Raw genomic sequence first — 27,360 nt, forward strand, 5'->3', positions numbered from 1 at the left:
CGTTGGCGCATAGTCCACGCCAGTAGTGCACGATCGCTCTGCGACATCGACGCGTATCGGAAAAACCGTCAACCGTGATTTCAATTAATTCGAAATTCGAAAAGACAATCCGATAATCCAAACAGCCAGTTTTTATCTGTGTTCAGTGAATAAAATAGGTAAAATGTGTTAACAGCTGTGTTAAAAAAATCAATACTCATGATAAATTGTCTCGTACCTTTTGATTTTGGATTGAAAAATTTTAAACACATCTTATATTACAAATTTAAATGTTTAAGTTATTCGAAAATTAAAATCAATATATAACAATTAAAAAGAAATAATAAAGTGGTTTATTTTCCACAATAACAATAAATATGATCTTGTTAATAAGTCCCATCCCTTCAACGTAGGTGTGCGATCTAAGCAAATAATTTAATTTCCGTTAAAAATCTCTTATCGTCGCAATTACGGTTCCGTGTGAAGTGATGTAACACAATGACAGTTCGATGTTAATTTGATGACTGTCAAACATGTAATATCGACAATACGGACTGCATTCTCGGACGATAAATAAAACATTTATATATTTTCATATAAATTAAAATCCTAAAAAAAGTCACTGTTAAAAAAATATGTCATATTCGTTTAATAATAGATACAGACGTCTTAATGTTTATTAAAAGTACTTTAAAAAGTTTTCAATTATTTTTAAATGTGTTTAGCCAGTGCTAATTAATGTAGGTCACGCTTCCTAATGAACAAGGATTGAGATGCGCTTAACAGGATGCGTGTTTCATTAAGATTACAATGGATACGTTATTTTCTAAGAAGAAATTAAGATTCATGTAATTAATAAAACATATTATAATATATATGAGGTATTTAAATTTTAATTATTTTTATACTCCAAAGCTAGTTGACAAAACAAATTTTTCGTTAGTTATATTGTTTTAATTTTTATAATATTGCATGGATTACTGCGTTACATTTAATTATTACTGCGTTATATTTATTTGAAAATCATGGATAATTTTTTTTTAAATTTTAAGTTTTAATAATGTCGAAAGACAGATCCTGATTTTTTAGTACCTACATCATCGCGCAATGTGCTTAATAAACAATTTAATTTGCAATTATTCTAACCATTTTCTAATATTCAAATATAAATAATTAAAATATTATTTTTAAATATTTGAAAATATTTCATTTGTTTGTTCAGATAATTGTCATTTGATTTAGTTTATGCATATTTAAAATATAAATTATTTGAATTGAAGTTTGTGCTTAAATGGTAATGAAATATAATAAGTATCTTTAAATTTATCACACTATATTACAATACTGCGAATATATTACGTGGTAGCGCTTGACCGTTTAAAAATCTTCTTAAATTCTATTTGAATAAAAATATTTTAATTTAATTTGATTATATACTACTATAGAATAATAAAACAATAAATGGTCAGTTATGTTACAACAATGAAATGGAATAAATTAAAAATATTATATTACGATAAAAGAAGCAAGTCACAGACAGCAATTAAATCACAATTACAGATATAATTTTCTAAAAGCGTCAAATAAAAAAATATATATTTGGAAAAAAACATTGTTGCGAAAGATTGTTGACCCTAAGAACGCAGTTGATACTTGAACAATTATGACATGAAATCGCAAGCAAGTATGTAAATCGGTACCATTTTGTAGCAATCTATAATGACTTTACCGACTCCTTAACCGAGTCGACTTTCGTAGCTCCGTACGGTAATATGAAACCGTTTTAACGAGACGTCTCCCCATTTAGTTCACGTTTGTTCCTCTTTTTGTAACACTAATCGAATTACTCCATTCGTTTGATCTAAGATTACTTGCTATTTTTAAAAGTGCACTTGTTTTTTGTTCAATTAATTTTGCGGCTTTTAAGATATATACAGAAAATGGACTTGTTAGTAGAGCTTTGTGCAAGCTCGTCTAGGTAGGTACCTCTTAGTTCCCAAAATTGGTGTCCAGACCACCTGTTTTATTATAAAAAAAATAACAAAATTAAACTTCAAAGTGCCTTTGTTTGTCAGAGAGAAGCTACGTACCTGATCTTTTGCTCTTAATTTTAGTCCATGTATAATAATAAACATCTACATTATCATATAAAAAAAAACTGTTTATTTGTTGTAAATACGGTTTTTAAAAGCGAACAGAACGAATCGGTTCGCTTTTATATTTGTTCCTTGATCTTCTGGGAAGTTTATAAGCCATTCATCGCAAGCAATACCGCGATAAACAACATGTGTTTTTTAATTGGCTAAATTCTTCCAAGATGTTTTCTTGCTTAGAATAAGAATTTGCTATGAACGAAAATGTGTATTAATTCAGGTGTTGAATCACTCAAACCAAGAAATTTTTTTGTTACATATATAATTTTCATAAGTATAACTTTTCTGTAATGGCGACGTCATTATATTAACGTTGACATTATTGAATAATTATAATATAATTTAAAACATAAATCATAACACTACTTGTTTTTTTAGGTCGCCTAGCTGGTGTATATATAAATTATAAATTATTTAAACTCTGATTTATAGATGTGAAATCGCATAATTATGTATTAACATCTGCATTCTCAATCCTTACTAATATTATATATGAGAAAAGCGAGTTTGTTTATTTATTTGTTTTTTTTTTCGTTTTTACGTCGTAACCACTCAACCGATTATGAAATTTTGCATGCACGTTTAGAGGTACAAGAAGGAAATAGGACATCTAACACTTACACCTCACCTCACAAGCGCGCAAAGTCGCGGTCGGAAGTACAGTAACAGCCCGTTAATGGGCTAAGGTCTCTTCTCCCTTTTGAGGAGAAGGTTTGGAGCTTATTCCACCACGCTGTTCCAATGCGGGTTGGTAGAATACACATGTGGCAGAATTTCAATGAAATTAGACACATGCAGGTTTCCTCACGATGTTTTCCTTCACCGTCAAGCACGAGACGAATTATAAACACAAATAAAGCACTTGAAAATTCAGTGGTGCTTGCCCGGGTTTGAACCCACGATCATCGGTTAAGATTCACGCGTTCTAATCACTAGGCCATCTCGGCGGTCGGACACTAGTAACTTAAAATTAAACTACGAAGATAGCATAAAATATATAGAAAAGGCGAAAAACGTACAAATAGAAAAGAAATGTCATTAATCGATGAAACGACATGTTACATGACGTAAGTGTAAACTAGTCTAGTCATAGAAAATTTTATTTTCAATATTCGTGTTTTTTATGAAATAGTGTCGATTTACGCAAATCACATTTTTGTGATATAAGACAAAAAATTACTTTATTTATTATATCAATATTCATGAGCACAGTTTGTCGGCAATTGCGACATCAAGGTCATTACGGTAGTTTATTGTAATATTTCTCTCTAGATCATGTGTTAAATTATAATTATTGCTATTGCTGTTAAATTATAATTAGTATCATGTGAATATTTATCACGCTACGTAGTCTTAATACGACGTTATATGACAGTACCACCCAGCCGCTAGTTAATCTGACGCTATTCGGCAATTTAATTTCTGTGTTTCAAAAGGTCAACAGGCTAGTGTAATTACTGACAAAGAGAATATCTGTCTTAGAGTACGTGGTTGGCAAATCTTGGCAAATAAATGGCATGTTTGCCAGCATAAATATAACATAATTGCCAAAATAGATGTTTTATTATGGAAGTAAGCAAGCGGCTAATACATCGGTTTAAATATAGTTAAAGCGTGTCGAATGACACTTAAAAATTTGCCGTCGTCATTCAAGACAGGACTGTGTTAATTTTTCGTCAACATTTTATTAGAACGGCTATAAAAACTACGAGTGATCAACAAATTGAGGTTATTACAAGGTTGATTAATATTATGTGGGGTTGATAGGGCTGATAGTGTACCCTTTATTGTAATCTTAATAATTAAGACAGTTTTAATGTAGATTATAGCAATCAAATAAACAATTGATAATACGACAAAAAAATTGTTTAACTGCTCAAGCTGTCTTTTTCGCCCCCACTGAAAAAAATAAACACTTACATAACTGTAAGATACAAATTTAGTTTAAAGTCATTAATATACATATGTGAACGCAATGTAATTAGCCTAACCTGTTATTAAAATGTTGTCAACGTAAAAATATTGTAAAAACCGTATTGTATTTTACAAGTATTCTATTGACTTCTTAGATAGCTTTCTTGATTAATTCTTCTCTGTGTCAGAATTGATATTATCTTTGAATGATCTACTCAAATAGCGTTTCTTTCTTTTATATAATATTTTTCTTGCAATTTGTGTTAACAAAATGAAATAGTAATATCATGAACAAATTGTGAAAACATGTTTTTTTATTTGGTTGTGAACAAATGCACATCGATAAATGTAAAAGCCATTTTACCTAAGACTCATTATTTTTATAAGGTTTGTGAACAATTAAATTATTTCAATCATGAAAAAATTAATTTCAAAATAGTTTTTTTTTTATTTAGGTTTTGTGTTTAAGAAAGTTATTTTTCGTGTATAAAATTGTCAGCCCTAAATGTCATGTCATAATTGGATATAATAGTACATCTTTGTTTCGATGTATTGTCATTAATCATAATTGTTCTTCGTCGAAATACGTAATATCTGTGTCATTCAAACTTCGACGTCTTTCAACTATTGTAAATTTTAATCCTATCTAACATAATCCAGGTTAACGAAATGTCGATAAAAAAATGCGCTGCTTTTTTTTATTGACTACTTATAATACTCTGACTGTAACTGCCTCGTTGGTCTAGTGGCTTGATGTAAGGCCGCAGACCCGGAGATCTTTGGTTCAATTCCCAGGTCGGGCTAATTAAAAGTTATTGGGTTTTTCTGTCTGAAAATTCTCAGTAGCAGCCCGGAGTCTAGAAGTTGGAAGTGTGTGCACTCCTTTGCCTCGGAAAGCACGTAAAGCCGTTGGTCCTGCGCCTGAACTCTTTCAGGTTGTGTCGGATTGCCGTCCCATCGGATTATGAGAGTGAGGGAAGAGAGAGTGCACCTGTGTTTGCGCACACACTTGTGCACTATAAAATCTCCTGCGTTAGCTAATCTCTCTTGCGATTGGCCGCCGTGGCCGAAATCGGTCTGGAGGACATTATTATTATAATACTCTGATTTTCGATTTTGGGCAAGAAAGCTATTCTCAGAGGAGACTAACCGCCTGCGTAGTACATATAGTAAACAAGTGTGTCCGAAAACATCTTCATTCTCATAATTCGATGTTAGTTAAGGTGCCAGGCCAACTGCTTCATGTACTTTCCGAGGGATTTGTATCTATACCTAGTAACCTGCGACTTTTTAGTTAGACATTAGACCAGTAAAATATAATGTTATATTGTACACTAGAATATGAAATTGCTTGTCACATCAATAGTCTAAATTTCAAGCAGGTGAAACTGCGAAGCGCAGCTATTTAAATAATAATATTATAATATACTAAAACCTTTTCGAAAAACGTTGCATCTTCTGGTATAAATTTTATATTTATTGGTTTAGTAGTATTTTCAGTTAGGAATTCCATAGATAACGTTCCCTCATTTATTTGTATAAATTGAAGTATTATAAACAGGTTTTATATACAAGTGATTGTAAAATACAAAATGTTTTTTTAAGAAACATATCGTAACCTCTTCGTAGACAAAAATGTGACGATTAATCTTTTCACATGATGGTTTATAGTCACACGATCATGTACAATTTTATTATATGTATGTAAAATATTAACATGTATTCCATTATTAAAATTCAAATATGATAAGTAACGACAATTATAAAATGGTTGTCTAATATCAAAACATCGTAGATTTATGACCGGCTGGTCCTTTGGACCTATTAATTTCTTTACATAATGGACTCGTAGCCTCCTACATGTCAATTCAAATAACCAATTTATGTAATATGCATAATAAAATTATGGGTGAACTTTACAAATATAGTTTATGATCTCAATTTATTTTTATCATCCTTGTTGTTGTTCCGATAACTATTATTAAAATGTACAGAGTAACGGTTCTATAATATGATTTCTAACGGAATTTGTATAAAAACAGTCTGATTGGAGAAATATGTATAGAAATTACTACACTAGGTGTTGTCACTTTTACCTCACGTAGGTTTGTGGGAAAACACAGATAACTCTACTCTTTAACTCTTGTCATCCGATGGGACGGAAATACGACATGACCGGTGATAGTTCAGGCTTTATGTGCTTTAGGCACTGGAGTATAAATGGCTTGATGTGGGTTTGAACCCAGAAACCCGCGATATGCCACTAGATCTAGAGCCAGTCGACGTTATAGTGTGCCACAGACGAAGTCGCGCGTCGTTGTTAGAAACACTAACAAGGAATAAATCTACTAATTTAATTCTGTTATGGACTTATTGTAAATTGAATTAATAATTCAATTGTTTTTTTTTTTAAATTAATTTACTATTATTATTATTTTATTAATAGTGCCTTACTAAACGAACTGATAGTGTCTACTTACGATTTCTTTACACGCATTGTGAAAAATTATAGTTTATAACTTTATTTTTGTAAAATAATGTACTGCTTTTACTAACTGTGTCATATATACCAAATAAACACAATAATTAAGAACATGGTTTCTCGTCTATCGAGGGTTAGTCATTTGATATAATTGACATATTTAGTGATGGAACATTATCACATTAGGTTTAAAGCGGTTCACACAAATTGATTTATGACTAATTTTAATTACATTAATCGCGTCATAGGGAAGATGTCCGTAACTAACAGACACATAAGTCGGACAAAGAACTCGCGTAGGGATTTAAGTTGAATTATATTATTGGTTTTTACAGATTATAGCTTTTTTTAATTATTTGTTACGATTACCGCTCATTGGCGCTTTATGAAACATTCTATAAATATTCTTTAACTATTATTTTTAACTAAGAGAATTTTATTTGAAAAAAAATACCAGTCCCATTGTTATGATTTAATTTTAATAAAGTAATACAATTTGTAGTTTGATTTGTAAATTGCGTTAAAATTGGAAACAAACGAACGACAAAATAGAGAGAGCGCTCGATATTCTTTTCTATTTGATTTTCGATTGATCGATTGTAATTAGGTCACGGTCGGGGCGAAATATTTCTTATTAATTGTACTATGGCAAATGAGCTAACGGATAACCTTCGTCATTTATTGGTAATTGATGTAATATCTTTAATTGTCAATACGCTGTCGATGTACGCTTCTTTTGTATCGTTGTGTCTATAAAAACAAATAATGAATTCTATGAGATTGTTCTCAAGTCATTTAATAAAAATGTCATGTTGGAGAGATACAACATACATATCGGGGGGTGTATACAAATTCCACGGACAACTTCCTATAAGCAAATCGAATATATACACTTATATAAAAAATATAATTAGCGCTAATTTAGAAATAAACTGTGACGTCACATGTGATTGTAATTTTAAGCATTGTTACATTTTCGTTACATTCGTTTTACGTTTATATATTTCATATAAACAAAGATAATAATAACAATTGTATCAAGATAATAAATAAATTTGTTTTATATGTACCTTAGATTCTATACATGTTATGACAATTACATTGACAAATGCACGTTCCATTTAAGGTTTTATAATCTTGTATCTACAAAATACGAGATGAACGAAATCTCGCAGTTACGACGTTTTATAGCGGACATCAATCCGTTCTTATCGTGACAGTGTTATTTGTTACTGAGACATGTCTTCATAGCGTGACAACGAAATTATTTGATTGAATTAAATTACAATTTAGTTGGTTTATTGCGTGTTTGAATTAATTTATCCTTTTAATTAAATGTTATCGATTTAATATATTTTTTGTTGAAGTGAAACGAGGTGCGGAGATGTGAAAAAAAAATTGAAAATTGATTTTGGATTTTTGTCGAAAATTCGGTGTTAACACATTATTTTTATATTTAACTGAAAACTATTTATTTTAGTGTAACATAATTTAAAGAATTATGTTCTAAAAAGAGCATCATAATACTTTAACTGAGTATTATAATAGGTATTTTTGTGTCATGTGTTAAAAAAAGCCGAGATGGCCTAGTGGTTAGAACGCGTGAATCTTAACTGACGATCGTGGGTTCAAACCCGGGCAAGCACCACTGAATTTTCATGTGCTTAATTTGTGATTATAATTCATCTCGTGCTTGACGGTGAAGGAAAACATCGTGAGGAAACCTGCATGTGTCTAATTTCAATTAAATTATGCCACATGTGTATTCTACCAACCCGCATTGGAGCAGCGTGGTGGAATAAGCTCCAAACCTTCTCTTCAAAAGGGAGAGGAGGCCTTAGCCCAGCAGTGGGACATTAACAGGCTGTTACTGTACTGTATGTGTTACCGTTCATTCTTTCCTCTGTTATAAATATTTATTAATTAGATTGATTCTCGATATATTAATATGAAGTTATCCTTAAAAAACATACAGTTACAAATACAAGTGCAGAATTTTTAAAATAATTCAAAGCACTCTCATAAAATTACACTAAGTATTACTTGAAAAAATTAATAGAAAATTAAACAGAATTCAACGAAACAAGAGCAAAATATAAAATTAAGATATTGACATTAAGTATATATACATATATACAATATTAAATGAGCAATTCTTGTATGTAAATTTATTTCGTGTATCTCGAAAACGACTCTAAAAATATGTCTCAAATTTTGCGTTCAGATAAAGTTTTGCTTTTTATCTACACACACATGTGTATTTCCTGAAAAACCGTCATTATACACAAAACAAAACTATAATTATATCCATCGTTTGTTGCTGCGTTTGTATCACCGATTCTGATATTTCTTTCCGAACGATTGGTAGATTTTTGATAGTCAATAAGCAATTGCAACGGTTCTATATTAAAGAAAACATTTCGACATTCTTTACGGCCGCCTGTACATCTTTCTTGTCTATGTCCTGTGTACAGTAAAACGTGTTTGCATTATTTTGTAATCGTATGTGTTTAGTTCATGCAAATATATTTAATTCGAAAGTTACCCATAAAATGTATTTAAGCGAAATGTCTTTACCTTTGAACGGCTAAGATGATCTCAATATTGTTACATTTCGAATTATCTGCCCGTTACAATATCCCAGTTTCAATGAATCGTGTTACAGCTGTTGGCGGCCCGCCATCAACGGTTTTACGAGCTTAAGAAAATTCGAAGTATGCGTTGAGTATTCTTCTTAGATGTGTACTCAGCCTATATACGAAATTAACTGCAGTTAAAATGCGTGTGTTTAACGGTTATAATTTTATTAAGAATTATAAAATTCGAAGCGTTTGATGAATATACAAAATTGAACTACCTTGATCTGTTTTCTTCGAAATGCAGTTTTCAATTATGTAATTTATGTGCGAATATTTAACATTTAAAATATTTAGGTTAATGTGCATCTTTGTTTGCATTTTGTAGCAAAAATCAAAGAAATGCATAAACAATTTTTTTTATTATGTTAAATATATTCTGCACTTTGAAGTTAGTAATCTTTAATCATTAAATTAGGAGCTTACTCTTGTTCTTTTTGATGTCTCATATAAAATAAAATAAAATGAGCCGAGTCTTATATTTTATTAGACATTCTTTATTTAAAAAAAAAACATAAAAAATATTTAATTTAAACTTTGCAAAACAAAAAAGCCGTGAAAATTATCAGCTCATTCTGTGTGGTAGAAATTAAATAACATTCCGTCGTAAGATTTAACTACGTACATTAACAAGTTGATTTAAATAAAGCATGCAAAAATATGATTAATATTTTGTCTTTATATGAACAATAATGAAAACACGGGAATACTATATGCAATCGGAAGAATACCATAATAATTATTTAAAAATAGAACAAAATGATTTCCAGCAAATATTTAATGAAATTAAAACTTAACTAAAAACCGGACATAGCAGTTTCTATAAAATAAAATGACATCAAAACGTAGGCAGCTAAAACATAAGTTCCTTAACGTATTACAATAATCTTGAAATACCCGTAATTGCATTACACACGGCATGCAAATCAATCCGACTGATATATGACAAATTAATGATAATGTTTTAATCCGAAGCGAATGCGAAACATTTATACCCAGAGGTCGGTATAAAGATATCAATAGGGATTAAGTTTGGCTTCGAATCATTCGAGATCAAAGCTGATATTTGAACTTGGCAGTAATTATGATCCACTGCAATAATAAACTTTATTCATACACAGTAAGGACGCCTGTCTACTATTTGCAAATCACGTGACATACTTTAATGATTTAGAGCCTTGTATAATTTGTTATTATGATTTCTTTTAACGTAGACTTTGTCATCGAGTTAATTTTCTGTCGCTTATGAGAAAGTTTTAAATTTAAAGCGAAGGCATTCCATTAATTCCAGTATTTCCCTTGTGAGAAATTCTTGGTGGAATATACAATAATATTATAATATTATGTAACTTACATAATAATTGCCACCCTTATAAGAAAAAGTATAACATGAAAAAATGCAAGTTATTTATGCATACCAAAAGAGATTTTATTTCTATAAAAATACTTATTTTAAACTTTCTATTTGAGACAAAATAACACATAAATATGAATCAACGATCTAAATCTTCATTCAATCGTTCATAAATGTTCAAACGATATCAGCTTAACCTTCGCAATCATTATTTTAGATTACACTGAGTCTAGATGTAGCAGTCGGGCTTATACAATTGAATGATCATAAATAGCTTAGTGGTATCTCATTGGTCTGTTTGGTTTGGCTAAAATATATTGTTTATAAATCTTTGTTATAATATAATTAATTGTATTAATAAAATCAATAGATACGGCGTTTTCTATACAATATTATATGGATGATAAAAAACTAATGATTTCGTTGAGTTTTCCCAGATTTTCATTACAACTAATTTTAAATAAATATGATATTTTTCAATAAATTATGTTTTGATATTTTATTAGTGTCATGTATATTTCCTATATTTTAATTTATATATTACGTATATATTAGAAACAAGAGTAGATGTCCGTTTAAACAATTATTAATTAATTAAAAAATATTTATAAAAGTCTTGTTGAAGGCGATAAAATAAAAATCAAAAACTTAAATGGGATATTAAATTCTCTAAATTAAAACCAACGTTCACGTAATACTAAACGATTTTAAAAAAGGTGTTTGAAAATATGAAATTATATTAATAAATTATGATTGACTGCACAGTTTTATTAATATAGGGAAATGTGTCCTTAATCTGAAATAAATTACCTTCGTGGTATAACACGGAAACAAGAGAAGATGACGCTTCCATCTACAACATTCATCGTTCTTCTGATTACGGTGAGTATTATTTTATAAGCCAAGTAATTTTAGCAAATAAGTGGTAATATTAAAAAAAAACTAAAAAAAAACAATTGAAAATATTTACTTGAACACTTGAAATAAAAACTTAACAATGTCAAGTATCTACGAATTGGAGTTTGAACCACCTCTATGGAGCTCAATAAAAAAGAATTACCAAAGTTGTTTCATAAATAAAAAAGTTATACCCGAACATACATGATGATGATAATGATGGTGATGATGATGATGCTCTGACCGATTTCGGTCACGGCGGCCAATTTCAAGAGAAATTACTCAACTGCGCAAAGTGTGCGCAAATACAGATGCAGTCTCTATTCCCTCACTCATCCGATGGGACGGCAATCCGACACCGGAAAGAGACAACGGCTTTACGAGTTTTCCAAGTCACTAGTGTTCACACTTACAACTTCGGGCTGAAAATGAGAGTGGCTTAGTAGATTGATGACATGGATTCTAATGAACTTCATATTCCACGCAAGGATCACTGGAAGTGTTTGTTACAAAATATGCGGGTAGAGAAATATCTTAGGGAGAAAATTATGTGTTAGAATAGAAACAAGGACCAGTTACTCATTCATATTTCTACATTTCCGCGTTTGTTGTGAATTCTGCACCTTATTTTAATTATATTTGGTGGTAGGGCTATGTGCAAGCTCGTCTAGGTAGGTACCCCTAACTCATCAGATATATCGCAAAACAGCAGCACTTGGTATCGTTGTGTTCTGGTTTGAAGGGTGATTGAGTTATGTATCATAAAATAAATGAACATTGATTTTTAAATATTATGATAAGTTGTATCATTGTGTTAGTAGAATAAGAAACGGTTTAACGGTAACGATTACGTTTCGATTCGATTGCGAGAATGTATGAATAGAATTGTCTTGATATCGGGTATACTACTTCTGATGCTAGTTTTTACTAACACACACGCTCCGTTAAATAAAAAAAAAAGATTTTTTAAGAATTTTTAACTATTACAGTAAGAGCCTGTGATGTCCCACTGATGGGCTAAGGCCTCCTCTCCTTTTTTGAGGAGAAGGAAGGAAGGGGGAACTACTAATTTTATACATTTTAGATAAAATAGCGTACCACTATTTTTGTGAAAATATTAGTAAATAAAGATATGTCATTGACAGTTTAATTTATAAATTTATTTAAAAAATAACAACGGAAGTGACTTTGTTTAAAGAAAATTGATATTTATTATAACAGTGAAGTCGGGACAAGTGGCCAGTTTTACGTAAATGTACAATACGCACGATTATAGTTTATATAAAAGATTACACACGACAGAGAATAAAATTAAATAATTTAATAAGAAATACGTTGTTATTATTCAAGGAATTAAATTAGTATAATTTCAAGTCTTTAATACAGAGTTATGGCTATGATTTGAAAACGAGGTGTTATGACAGATTTGTGACTTCTAATTGCTGTGTGACCTTTTATTTGCTTAACTTCGTGTATCGGGTTAATTGTGTTTAAATCTTATAATTAATAATATTTACTTTGTAATGTTAAATGCTTAGAAATTGTATTATTGAAATCCAATTGAATACAGTTATGCTTAGAATGTTTTGTCCCAGGATATTATTATTATTATTATTACAACCAATAAGTTCAAGAAATATTTTCCAAACTGTGTACAATTCATAGATCAACGGTGACTTTAATTATTTTATTTCGAAAGAAAAACACCCATCTAGTCATAAACATATTGATACTCTAACTTGATTACACTTTAGTACGTATAATAAAAGCTAAGTAAGCATATTGCTCTGATCCATTAAATTTATATTAACTTAAATGTCTGATGTTATTCATCTCATTAAAAAAACGTTTTAAAATTCTTATATTACTGAAGTATAACGATCATATAATTTATCGTTTATATTAATGGTGACAGCTACGTGTAAACACGAGACCGTGGGCGACGACCGACTATGAAGTCTTAATTTGATTTATAACAGCATTAGTTTAATTAAGGATTTTGAACAATTACGCGGAGTTTTTATAATTAATACTTGTCACCTCAATAGTGTTAATAATAAATTTAGTTTTAAGCTATGACCACACTGACACATAAAATATGTGACGCACGCAAATTTTACTTTACAGTTTATTATTGCAAGAAAAATTGTATACTCAGAAAAAATAAAATCAATCTTTGTCAATTTTTTTGTTTATTGTTAATCAGTGTTTATGGAAATTAATTCAAGAATAGATTTATATCCCTCCAATACTACTAATAACACAGAAATTATTTTTACTTATGTAATAAAAAAGGTAATATAAAAATACGCATTAAAATATGCAAAAGAAAATCAGGCTTCAAGACTTTATCGCTAATATAGTACATTTATAACACATTTTATTTTATTCTGTGAATTAAAATTGTCTTTTATTTTATACTAGCTAAGCTAAGACGTGAAATTGTCTTTTATTTTATACTAGCTAAGCTAAGACGTGAAATTGTCTTTTATTTTATACTAGCTAAGCTAAGACGTGAAATTGTCTTTTATTTTATACTAGCTAAGCTAAGACGTGAAATTGTCTTTTATTTTATACTAGCTAAGCTAAGACGTGAAATTGTCTTTTATTTTATACTAGCTAAGCTAAAACGTGAAATTGTCTTTTATTTTATACTAGCTAAGCTAAGACGTCCTGCGTGTTAATATATGTTATATACCTTCCAATATATTCCTCGCGATCGGTTGAACGTTATAGAATTTAAAGTACTATAGCGTAATCTCGCATTGCTATCTCGTAACGAGTAACAAAGGTTTTTCTCCTAAAATCCTAATTAAGTTAGATCCTTAACTATCAAATTAGATTAATCAGAACTAAGAGACTAATTAATAATATAAATAATTGTATGTTAACTTCATTTTATTTTTTTACGGAACTCCAACACACATATATACATCACAAGCTCACATTACACATTACACTAGAGTTATATGCCTATGTGCTATATATGCTATATAATATTAAGTATGATTTCTAATACAATTATCGAAGAATATGTCCATCGGCACTATTTGAGCTATTGGGACTTTGTTCATGAGATTTCAAGCATAACGTAGGGGATGTAACACTATTTATCACTAAATTTTACTAACTTTAAAGGTTTAGTCAGTAATTTGGTGTTGTCAAGGAGCTGGATAACCTCAAAATTCATGTGACAATGAGGTGTATTTTCGTGTACCTCTGCATATTTTTTGCACAATTCGGTTTTCAAAATCCATCTTAACAACAAGAAAGTGGTTGCATAAAGACTCTTTTGTATTAAAAATACGCGCATGTTTCAACTTTCTGATCGGTCAATCGCTGTCTACCTATTGATATCAAAGAGACATACTTCATCCGTTTTTATATTATCGATGTATTAAGAACACCTAGAATTCTAACATCAACTTACAAGCGAAAGTCATCGTAATTTATACCACAAAAAATATTTAACGCTTCATATGTTTGAATTTAAAAATGTTTTGACCATCGTTAAAAACTTACAATCAATTTAAAAGTAATTTACAAATTAATCTTAGATTTATTAAGAACTTCTAACCAATATTTGTATCCAATATTGATAATATATATTAATCACGAACTTACGTTCAGCGACAGGTAATTCGTTTCACACTTAATTCTAATTAATGGCCTATTAGTGGACGTTTTCAATTACATATTGCGTTTGATTTATAAGTCAATACATTACTAAGTATTCGATGATTAAGAACTGCGAGATTACGGTGATCATATTGTAATCATTTTTTTATTGAAATGATTATAAATATATATGTTACAGTCAGAACATAAGTGATTTTCTGTAAGAACTCACATAATTACTTAAACGTGAAATGTTGACAAGCGACGTATGGTGATATAGTATTTTGATACGTGTATATTTATACTGGTGGTAGAGCTTTGTGCAAGCTCATCTGGGTAGGTACCAACCACTCATCAGATATTCTACCGCAAAACAGCAGTACTTGTTATTGTTGTGTTCCGGTTTGAAGGGTGAGTGAGCCAGTGTAATTACAGGCACAAGGGACATAAAATCTTAGTTCCCAAGGTTGGTGGCGCATTGGCTGTATAAGCGATGGTTGACATTTCTTACAATGCCAATGTCTAAGGGCGTTTGGTGACCACTTCCCATCGGGTGGCCCATATGCTCGTCCGCCTTCCCATTCTATAAAAAAAAAAAAAACTTGAAATGTTACAATTATTTTGGTCAATTTCGCATATCACTTTCTGACATTTGACGTTCTTGCATTACTTTCGATTAAATACTCGTACTTAGGTAGATCGGATTAAGTTTATTTGAGTGTGTTGTCAAGTCAACTGAAAGTTGGAACCAACAGGTTCGAATGGTACTTTACTAACTTTACTACTATGACACACTACGCTTGTATACACAAATACCGCAAATTTACAGAAATACGATTAAATACTACTAACCTAAGTTACATATGTTCTATATATTAGTAATTTTATTGTTTTTGCTAGTCAAGTTTTGTTTTGACCGAAATATAGTTTGACTGTAACATTATTTAATATTATATATTTTACATTTATACAATATCATTATATAGTTAAAAGTAACTTAACAATGTATTACCTTGTTGTTACCTTCAAACGTGTTTATTTGTTGGGTCCTTGTACAATGTTAAAATAAAATTTTATTTGTGTATACTCTACTATACCCGTAATTACTTACTTGAATTCTTTAAAATCGTTAAAGATACATATGTTTTTACATGTCCGTATCAGTGTTGGAATGAATTTAACTATTCTTTCGATGGTAAAAGTTATTGCTAAGGTTAAGTGAATTTTGTGTATATTTTTTTTTATATTCGCCGGGAGGGCAAATGACTCTACTCCACCTGATGGTAAGTGGTAGTAGAGTCCAAACGCGACGACGGCCAGTACAGACGGGAAAAACGTTCTGCACTAGCCGCCTTCGCCTTGCCGGCCCGCAAGATGCCTCTTCACGCCTCGTTTGAAGAAACCCGGGTTGTAAGAGGAGGGGAACACGATAATTATATTTCCAAATTATATTTAATACTTAATTAAACAAGAATACTTTAAATTTCATAATTCCAGATTCCAGTTATATAGTCTTAGGATCTCGTCATAAGTCATTATATTAATTAATATTAAGCCTTTCTCATATTAAATAGGTAGGTGGAATGGCAAATGGGACATCTGGTGGTAAGTTGTCGACGCCTAAAGATATTGGCGTTATTATAAATAATAAACATTTCTTACATCACCCTTGTGCCGCTAACCTTGAGATTTAAGATGTTATGTTTCTTGTGCCTCTAGTTACACGGGCTCACTCGATGTTCTGGCTAGAACACAACAATACTAATTATTACTGTTTCGCGATAGAATATTTGATGACTGTTGTATCTATCCAGACGAGTATATACAAAGCCCTATTAACAAGTAGTTTTTCCAATGTAGCCTTTATGTATAAAATATTTGAAATTATTAAGTTTTGATAAATTATTTATTTTCAAAGGTAAATAAAAATAAATACAGAATAATATTAGACACAATGTGTACTGGGCCTTATGCCATAATAAATATGTCTTAGTTCATTAAAATTCTCAGGCATATGACATTTTCAATGTTGGTAAAACGGCGCCGGCATCAATATAAATTTACTAGCTAATTTACATTTGTATAAAGTCATTAAGCAAAAATAAAGAGAAGGCCTTTAAGGATGTTCTACAAATATTTAGTTAATACTGCCTGACCATTGACCGACTTGTTTGCATGTTCTTTATACATGGAGATACATTTCGTCTCCATGGGTGGTTGGTGACTCCAACTCCATTTCTTATTCAATCGCCAAACATTACTCTGCTGTGTTCCTGTTTGAACGATGAGTAAAGTGCAAATAAAAGTGCTAAGCTTAAGGGCCTTCTTTTGAGGAGAAGGTTTTTTGAGCTTATTTCACTTCATTGCTCCAATGCGGGTTTGGCTTGGCATTTCAGTGAAAGTAGACACATGCATTTTTCCTCACTATATTTTCTATTCCGCCGCGTGCGAGATATAATTCATCTCAAAGCACAAATTAAGCACATGAAAATTCGGTGGTGCTTGCCTGGGTTTGAATCCGCGATCATCGATTAAGATTCACGTGCTCTAAATACTGAGCCACCTCGGTTTAGTGGTTTGTGGCTCTTTATTTTTCTGTTAATCCTGGATAAGCAAAAAACACACTAACTTTTATTAAAAGCTATTCAATAGCTTATCCATGAGTGATGGTTATGACTCGTAAATCTAAAAAAGTGTTTATGAAACAATTCCCCATACAAATACACACTCTGTCATAAAATGTGTTATTTATGTAGTTAAACAGTATTTTAAAAAAGTGTTTTAAAAATTGACATTAATTAATGAACTCTTACTGCAAAATGCAAATTCGTTTCGTGATAATATTTTCAATTAGCTTTTGCGATTGCAGACACTATCTCGTTTAAAATGTTATTAAAAATATATAATCGTAAAATATACAAGTTTAGTATAATGTTTTTGATAAATAAATTATTTCCTCAAAAATAAATATAAAGGCGAAGGTTTTTTAGCGAGTATTCACTAAAAACTTTTAATTTTAAATTATTTATAATCTGTGAAGTAATAATAAAAAAAAAATAATATTCATACAAATAGCCTCGACGATACAACATATTTCTACCATTAAAATTTGCTAAAATTTTGTCTTCAAAGTACGAATAACCATTAAATCATAAGTGAAAATCTATTTTGAAAACATCTATCGATTTTGAAAACGATGTTCTCGATCACCTGAGAAATAAATATATCTTTTAATACACCCACTTTGTAAGAAGTAGCAATAAAAATAAAATAAATTCAACGGACTCGAGATCACTTTTCGATTCGGTCGGAACCGCGAAGAATATTTAGTAATTTATATAAATAATGTTATAAGATATAATTTTAATGACGTGATGTAAATTAGTTCCATAAATGTATTATAAAGATATCATAAAGCTCGTTTTCGATCGTAAAAAATAATCACAAAAGTAACATACACTAATGATATTATAATGAAATAGCTAATAAATATATTCAAATAGTTATTGGTTGGAAATTAGGTTTTTTTTAAAGTAATAGTCTTTTTTTTAATATTATCTGTCTGTATTGCGATGTTATGTTTGTACTATACGACTATATATAGCTTTTTTTGTATGTCCGGATTAAACTTTTTTTTTATAATATAGTTAAGCGGACGGGCAAATGTGTCACCTTACGTCGCCAATGCGTCACCAATTGGGAATGAATATGTTATATCCCTTGTGCCTGTGTTTCAACTGGCTCACTCTCCCTTCAAATCGAAACATAATACTAAGTATTGCTGTTGTTGGTTGAATAACTGATGAGTGGGCTTCCACCCAAACGGGCTCGCACAAAGCCCGTCTAACAAGTAAAAATATATTTTTTGTATACTGACGTACTGTTCTTGCTGTCAAGATTTTATCGTCGACAAAGGCAAACCTGTACATATGTTCTTTCATATTTGACTCTATCACATAATTTTTTGATTTCTGTTACGCTAAAGTTTCAATATTTTAGAATCTATTTGAATTTAAATAGTCAATTATAATAATCGTCAAGATTTCCTTTAATTCATGAATATAAGAGTCAAATTCGGAATCCATACATCAGTCACACGCTTGACAATTATTTTCATATTTATATTTATATTTTTTTGAAGGCTGTGATACACAAAAATATGTATTTAACACGTACGCAGTCGGGATGGGCAGCTAGTTGATTATAATTTAGCGACTTTACAAGAACGAATATTATAATACTCTTGACATATGTCTTGTTGAGAAGACCGAATTTAATGGATGAATCATTGAAATACTTTGCAACAAATCTATTAAAAAGTAATAAAACTATAGACCATAAATTTAATGTAAAATTTCGTAATCATGCTTTTATCTGACTCATCTCCTGAACAGCATCCTTGATCGGTGTGTTTGTAAGCGCCGGCGCCTCGACCATCAACTTTGTTGCTACGACTATATTATGTAAGCAAATGTTAGGTACATTTGTAGATAACAAATATCGTAAAACTATACTAATATGATGATATTTAAAGAGGTTTTTTTTCTTCGATTTGTTGTGACGTCAGACGTTACGACGACGGATATTATTAATGGTTCTAAAGTAATAATATCGAACAATATGGATTCAGTTTAATGTGTTAAATTAGTAATATTATCGTGGTTGTAATGCAAAGGTCAGTTTTGTTTATTTGTTTAATACTGAACCGCGTAAAGTTTATAATTGTTACATTTACATTTTGATAGTTTCAGGTCAGATATATGCTAAATATAGTTTGTTTATGAGTTGAATATTTTTCGAGATATAGTTAATTTAAAAAAAAAACGTACTGAGATCAACACCCATGCGATGTCGGAACGAGCTAACAATAAACTATTTGTTTATCTTTATGGGAATATTTAACATTATTGTGAATATTTAATATGATTGTGCCGAGATAGCCCAGTGGTAAAGCGGGAATCTTAACCGATGATCATGGGTTCAAACCCGGGCAAGCACCAGGGAATTTTCATGTGCTTAATTTGTGATTGTAATTCATCTCGTGCTTGACGGTGAAAACGTCGTAAGAAAACTTGCATGTGCATTCTTTTTTTTTCACTGAAGTTCTGCCACATGTGTATTCCACCAACCCGCATTAGAGCTGCGTGTTGGAATAAGCTTCAAACCATCTCCTCAAAAAGGGAGAGGATGCCTAAGCCCAGCAGTGGGACATTCACAGACTATTAAAGTGACACAAATATCACATTCCTTAAAATTTAAGCAACCATACAAAGTAAGATTATGACAAATTAATAAATTTATCAACATATTCTCTCTAACGTTCTATTGTTATCGAAGTTTCTATGGATATCGAACAATAGTATACAACATATGTTTATGTTTCTAGATCTTTCGATATTTAAATCAGGGTCGTGTATCATAATGTGTTTATATACGAGTATGACATTCTTCTGAACAATACGTAGACCTATTAGGCAGATTGTATTCTTGTTCTATCAGCGATTAAATGTCGCCGTGATGTCGCCATATCGATGTTCTTCACGCTCGACTCCGTGCTAATGGCGATATTAATACAAATTCCTAACTTGCTATGACAATATGGGTAAAGGAGTATCGTGTTCTATTTAAGGATCAGTTTTGGTAGCTTTCGATGAATCAGAGACATTTTTTAAATAACTTAATACATTTTTACCTTATATATATCATTCATAGTAAACAATCAATCAAAATTCGAAATTTTAGGTAGGTTTATAACCTACCTAAAATTTTTATAACTTACCAATACAATAGATTTGACATTTAAAAAAATATTACAAATGATTGTTCGAAATTTGAACAACCTTTGATTGAGTTTAAAATGCTTTATACACTTTCAAGTTTATGTATAAATGTGGCTTAGCGGCTGTTTAGTTAAACATCCATTTCGCTCTTTTTGTCATTATGGATTTGGCATTCGAATGAAGAAGACAGCATTGCTTAATTAATCACACGCCAAACAACATTTATAAGTAACAACAAAAGTAAAGTTAGTTAATTTGGAATATGCTTATTATGAACAATCGTTTATTTTGTATATTTTTTTACAAAATGTATATTATCTAAGTCGATAGTGTAACGAATTCTTTATTGCTAGTTTCGTTTTTAGTATAGCTTTATTGATGAATTTTGTAATTATTTAAGGGTATATGTACTTTTTTTTCCTAAAAACACGTACCTTTACAGTAATTCCTTCAATACCTTCCGTGTTAAAGTAATAAAATAAGATTATTATTATTATTTCCTTATTAGAGTCCATTTTTAATCGCCAGTTTCCAGTTGGTTTTTGTTACTTTTTTAAAACTTCAATGTTATTCTTTTACTTTAACTGATTATTGAAAAATCGGCCCTCAAATATTAACGTCAAATAATTTTTTTACGGTCTGTTTATCTTAAAGCTTTTGTTACATCTTCATGTCTATTAATGATTTCTATGGTCAAATGAAACCGCAGGTGGTAGGCCGGGACGTGCTTTCGGTGGCAGGTAGTCGCGACGTGCGCTGCGGACGGCGGTTGGTGTCGGGCCTGTTCTCCCGTCCGCGGTTACCTCTCGGCTACTCCTACGTTACAACGGTACCCAGAGGCGCCTGTCGGCTCAACGTCTCAGAAATCGTATCCAGCGATAATTATATTGGTATGTTTTATATCTGCTTAATATCACTCGTTTGACTTCTTACTAAAGCTTGTATTTAATACTAACTTACTAAACCCGCTTATTTCCCTAGATGTAAATAAATATTAGTAATTTTTTTTTATATTTTAATAAATGTATAACAATATACTTAAATAGTTTTTGATATTATGTTTTCTTATAATTGGAATTAAAAGCTAAATGTCAGTTGACCATTTCAGGAGTAACAGTCGGGCAAAATAATAAAAAAATGTAAGGTTGCGGTTAAAACCCGACAGCTTAAAATGTACCACACATTGCTTTTTTTTGTAAAGATGATTGAGGTTCTATTGTCAAAAACTTTCACATTTGTTTTTGATGATTTTATATTGAATTTATTGTTAAATTTTTAACTAACATTTCGTTATAGAATACTTATACTACAGTTTTCTATGATGAAGATAAAGTTGAAAAAAACATTAGTAAATAAAATGAGTTATATCGTTTTAATTTGACAATACATAATATTTATTTAAGAGCATGTGATAGCTTATTCAATTTGAGCCGTTGAAAACATCATTACAATGACAGATGGATTCCGCATGACGGAGTTCGCATTCGCGTTAGACATTCATTTGTTTGCAGTCAATGGTCCTTTGATGAAGGCAAATGGGCCGCAAACATTAGGTTAGTTACTTATCAATCAATGTTGTACGTCTGCTTGATCGTAAATCATTCGTAAATGCAACAATAGACGCCTGCGATGTCCTGCGGATTATGAATGGATCTGACCTTGCATTTGATTCCGCATTATTTGAAATCAATTAGTCAAAGTTTCGATTCGAACGCTCCGCCTTTAGCTTGACTTAAATATGCCCAACAATAACTTCATTACTGATATCAGAGAATAATATGATGTTTATTTATGAATTTGGTTTATTTATTTTAAATTTTACATATTATTTACTAATAAGAGATATTACATTCTATCGTTAAACTATTTAAAAGACGTGCATTGTACGTTACATTGAATAACGTATTTTGTATAACATTTATTAACTCGATGTGTTTGAACCAAGGCCAAAGGTCGGGGTCAATGCATAAGATACAAGTCGGTAAAGCATTTAATAATTCTTGAGCTTGTAAACTTAAGGTACGCTAACAAGCTATGAATATTGCGAACCGCTTAAATACGCTTAGACATGCACAATGTACTGATCTTATGGCTCTAAGTCTGCGAGTATCTCTTTAAATAACAATAAAATTATAGACGCCTACAATTTTACTGCCTCAGTAAAATATAGTTAAGATTATTATTATTATATTTGAATCAGTAGTGAATTTGTTAGTGTTTATATAAAATAATTTAACGTCTTAATTAAACTATTGAAAGTAAATTGTAAAGTTGTTTTTGGTAATCATATCTTAAATATGTTCGTCATTATGTAAATTTAAATCTTTTCATCTTTAGCATTGAAGATCACGAATGGCTCTTACATTATGAATGGAGAATTTGCAGTCAGTACCCCAGGGACATATGAGGCTGCTGGTGCTAGATTTGTTTACACAAGGGAGGCTGGTCTTGACTCAGTATTTGCATTGGGACCTACACACAGTGCTATCGATATTATGGTATGACAATCAATTTACAAGTGATTGTTTCGTTTGTAAAGTTAATTTACAAGTTTGTTATTTCATTCACGGAATAATTATTGCAGATTTTGTACACGCAACCGAATCCTAACATAAAATACGAATATTTCACCGAATCACTACCAGGTGAAGTTGACTTGGAAACCGTAACAAAAGTTAATTCACGCGAATCAACGATTACTCCCAAGCATACAAGAAGGCATCATGGATTCGATGGCCATCGAGCCAACAATCCAGGACATTTAGACTCAGCTGGATTAATCAAAGAATCCAGAGAGAATGGTATTGAGGAAAATACTGTTGGTGGAAGAAAATTCATGTGGAAAATACTTTCCTATACACAGTGTTCAAGAAGCTGTGGAGGTGGTATACAGGTATGTCTGTCGTCTTACTGTTATAAAAACTTAGGCAATAGCTGCTGATTTTAATGCGATATTTGAGTAAAATATTATTTTAAGCAATAATGTAATTTAAATTCTTGGTAACGTTAGGTAGGCAAATACAGATGTATTGAGGCAAGCTCATCAGGTGACAGAGAGGTATCACCAGTACACTGTGCGGTATCACCGCCACCAGGGAAAAGACGAAGGTGTGGTAGCTTACCCTGTGCTCCAAGGTGGAGGGCGGCTGCTTGGTCGTCATGCCCTCAATGTGGTCCTGCAACTAGAACTAGGATAGTCGGATGCGTGCAAGACCACTCTCGAGGAATAACTAAGGTTTGTTTATATTTATGATAATATGTCAGTAATATTGTAATTTATTGTATATTTATTTAACGCAGTATGTAGTGGAGACTTTAATATATTAGACAAACATTTGCTTTAAAAATATAATATTCCTTTTTAAATAAACTTTAAATTAAAAGATTTTTAACGATTATTTAATTACCGTAAATCTTCAAAATTGATATTATTATCAGATAAGCGATCAAAAATGTCCAGCACCAAAACCATCAACGACAGATACGTGTAATGTACCAGATTGTGGATTAAACACGGGAATAAGGCACGTAGACCGATTGAAGTCACGTGTTCAAACGGATACATTTAAAGATGGACCGATTTATACGATAGCTGTGAACACATCTGACGATGATCTCGGACCGGAATATAGCTTCAGTGCTGGTGTGGGCAGCTGGCTTTATACTGATTGGTCTGAGGTAACTTATTATTTAGGCGTTATAATTTTAATAATTATTTAAATCAATTTAATCTTATAAACATATATAAATAAATATAAAGCTTGTTGAGTTGTTTTTTAGATTTAGACATTATCTGTCGCACTGCTCACGTATACGTGCATATACATTCAAAAAACCTTTACTTCATAAAAACACACACACACATATGTATATGTGTGTATAATGCGTAAGACATGTGTCTGAGGAATGTGTGGTTTGAATAATTATTTTTATTGTAGTGTGTAGGTTGGTGTGTAGGGGGTGGTTTACAAACGAGAGCAGTTCGTTGCGCTGATCCCTCGGGCTGTCCCCGGAAATCGCCTGAATCGTCACGCAATTGTGCTCCAACTCTGCAGTGCGAACCTCATGACGGACATTGGTTTATGGGTATTTTTTATGTTATTTTAAATAAACATTATTATGTGTGTTTGTAATAAAACCTATTACATGTTTACGTACTATGTTACTTACTTCTTTGTAATAATGACGTCATCAAAAATATTTAAATACTATACTATTAGCACAATTACTGCACGCTAAAAACATTGCTCAAAAGGTGTTTTTGTAAAGGTTTCTTTATTTTTGCTATAAATTAATATTCATTGTGAATTGAAAGTTGTAATAAAATATTGCAAAATAGATTTTTACCATTTTCAATTCATTGTTAGCTATAACAATGGGAGCGTTTTGAAAAGTCGAACTCATAGATATTTTTTGTTTCGGTTTATGTCGGTCTAGTGTTAGTTTGTATGTTCATAAAAAAATCTTTAATGTCACGTTTAATAATTTATTTGATTATATAAAGAAAGGTGAAAAATTATAACAATTATGAGATGAATCATTAATGAGCTTCAAATATTTTTTTAAACCATAGGCGAATGGTCACAGTGTTCATCTTCATGTGGAGGAAAGCAGGTTCGTGGAGTTCTCTGTATTGGGGGGAGTGGGAGACATCTTAGAGATTCAGCATGTAAGGATATTAAGCCTGAGCATGAAAGGAAATGTGGAAACGAATGTCCACCTGCTTGGTATTCCAGCGAATGGGGTCAGGTTAGGACATTTTTAATTGTTTTCTCACCAATACTTAATAACTTACTTATTTATATCCTTAAAATATGCCTTCATTTTAGTGTACTGGTAACTGCACACTCGGTGTGGGAATACAAAGACGTACAGTCGTTTGCGCACGCGGGGACGGTAGTGCTGCGAGTGACGACGACTGTACCACACCACGTCCGCATGCTAATCGCGCTTGTGAGCCCAAGTGTACTGTTGAATCGTCTATACCACCTGATTTAACTATAGGTAATATTTTTGATTATATAGTAATGATATTTTTATACTTAACATCTTATCATTAATGTGGTATTAAAAATATTGTGTATTTTTGCTTAATTATATGTTAAACATTCAATGTAAACAATTGAATAACATTTCTTAATTAGGTAATTCCTTTCGTATAGTATATGTATGTATAGCTTAATTCTACATTTACTGTATATATATTATATATATATATATATTTCAGAGTCTCAAAAAGCGGGTACGGAACCAACGACGACACACACACCAACGTCCACTACACAAAGGAACATTAAAACATTTAATGAAAAAAAAGGTATGTAGTAAAATATTATATACATATATTTATACTTTATTTACTATTTGTTCGCTGTTTTGTTTAATCCTTTATGTTCAGCTTAAATAGTCAGCAAGCGAGAATTTAAATGTCCCTCTGCTGATCTAAAGGTGTCCTCTCCTCTTGGAAAGGTTTGTAAGCTACCATAATGCTGCTCCAATGAGGGATAACTATTTCGCAGATGTGTTATCCGATACTTGCTGGTGTGTCCTCACGAAATTACATCACGGAGCACAAGATTAATTATAAACACAATTAAAGCAAATTAAACCTCAGTTGCTAGGACTCTAACATAGTATAAATGTTTTTCAACGTTTTAAGTGTACTAAGAATTATGGGTGATTTAATATTTTTTTATTACAGACTGCGAAGACAAACTGCCAAACTGCTCCCTTGCAGTCCAAGCGAGACTTTGTCACTATAAATATTACATTCAAAATTGTTGCGATTCCTGCAAAGTGACATGATTATTTTAAAATTATATCGATTAAAATTTGAATATCGATTAATCTATATTCGATTAAACTAACGTTCGAAGAGGTAATATATACCCGAGCCTTATTAATTAGTATTACATAAATAACTCGTAATAATTATGTAAGCGAAAAATTAGTTAGTTTTACTCATATTGTTCGGTGTGATATTTATTTTCTATTAAATTTATAAGCACTTAAGTATTACGACATTGTATTGATTTCATAATCAATGGTTCATACAATATTTTGTACGTATAATGTAAATAAAAAAAAAAAAACAATAAAAATGCGTTACAAAAACTCAATGAATTTTTATTTTTATTATACTGTTAAGTTCCTTGTACGTTTCTTTCAGTAGAATCCAAATACTTTATAGAATATATGACGTCTGCCCGTTACAATTTTATTATATGTATGCATATACATAGATATGAATTTATACATTGGGTTAAATAATTTGAAGTTATCAAATACTTCGATATTGAATATTTTTAAAAAAATCCTGAATTATTTCAATTATTTTCACGTCGAAGTCTTCTTCTGCACAGGATCTCCTGTTATAGTTCAAGAGCAGTCTTTCACTTTCAAACCGACACGCCCAAGGAACCAATTGGGAGCAGTTTCTTCCAACTTACAAAGTCAGCGCTACAACAGAGCATGACACGGTATTTGAACCCAAAACCTCGTGATCTAGAGCATCTTACTAAGACATAAACATAATTATCAAAGGTGG

General features: G+C 31.0%; 1 protein-coding gene across 2 annotated transcripts; it reads left to right on the forward strand.

Moving 5' to 3' along the window:
• Positions 1 to 26,873, forward strand: LOC126775086 (ADAMTS-like protein 4). 2 transcript variants are annotated; one of them, XM_050496843.1, is made up of 12 exons: positions 1 to 158; positions 11,284 to 11,400; positions 21,523 to 21,703; positions 23,151 to 23,311; positions 23,398 to 23,706; positions 23,824 to 24,048; positions 24,252 to 24,491; positions 24,752 to 24,899; positions 25,387 to 25,562; positions 25,643 to 25,817; positions 26,041 to 26,130; positions 26,515 to 26,873. In XM_050496843.1, the coding sequence occupies exons 2-12, from the start codon at positions 11,359 to 11,361 to the stop codon at positions 26,616 to 26,618; spliced, it is 1,851 nt and encodes a 616-aa protein (XP_050352800.1). In that variant the 5' UTR covers positions 1 to 158; positions 11,284 to 11,358; the 3' UTR covers positions 26,619 to 26,873. The 2 variants fall into 2 exon arrangements, with proteins under 2 accessions (XP_050352800.1, XP_050352801.1); XM_050496844.1 differs by having other exon boundaries at positions 7 to 158; positions 11,298 to 11,400.
• The last annotated feature ends 487 nt before the right edge of the window (positions 26,874 to 27,360 follow it).

The sequence above is a fragment of the Nymphalis io genome, chromosome 17, assembly GCF_905147045.1.
Source record: "Nymphalis io chromosome 17, ilAglIoxx1.1, whole genome shotgun sequence".
NCBI classification, from domain to species: domain Eukaryota; kingdom Metazoa; phylum Arthropoda; class Insecta; order Lepidoptera; family Nymphalidae; genus Nymphalis; species Nymphalis io.

What these genes read in the sequence shown, in the direction of transcription:
- LOC126775086 (XM_050496843.1), top strand. Translation starts at nt 11,359, where the DNA reads ATGACGCTTCCATCTACAACATTCATCGTTCTTCTGATTACG. An exon ending in ATCCAGCGATAATTATATTG is followed by an intron (nt 21,704 to 23,150) that starts GTATGTTTTATA and finishes TTTCATCTTTAG; the next exon opens with CATTGAAGATCACGAATGGC. An exon ending in GCTGTGGAGGTGGTATACAG is followed by an intron (nt 23,707 to 23,823) that starts GTATGTCTGTCG and finishes TGGTAACGTTAG; the next exon opens with GTAGGCAAATACAGATGTAT.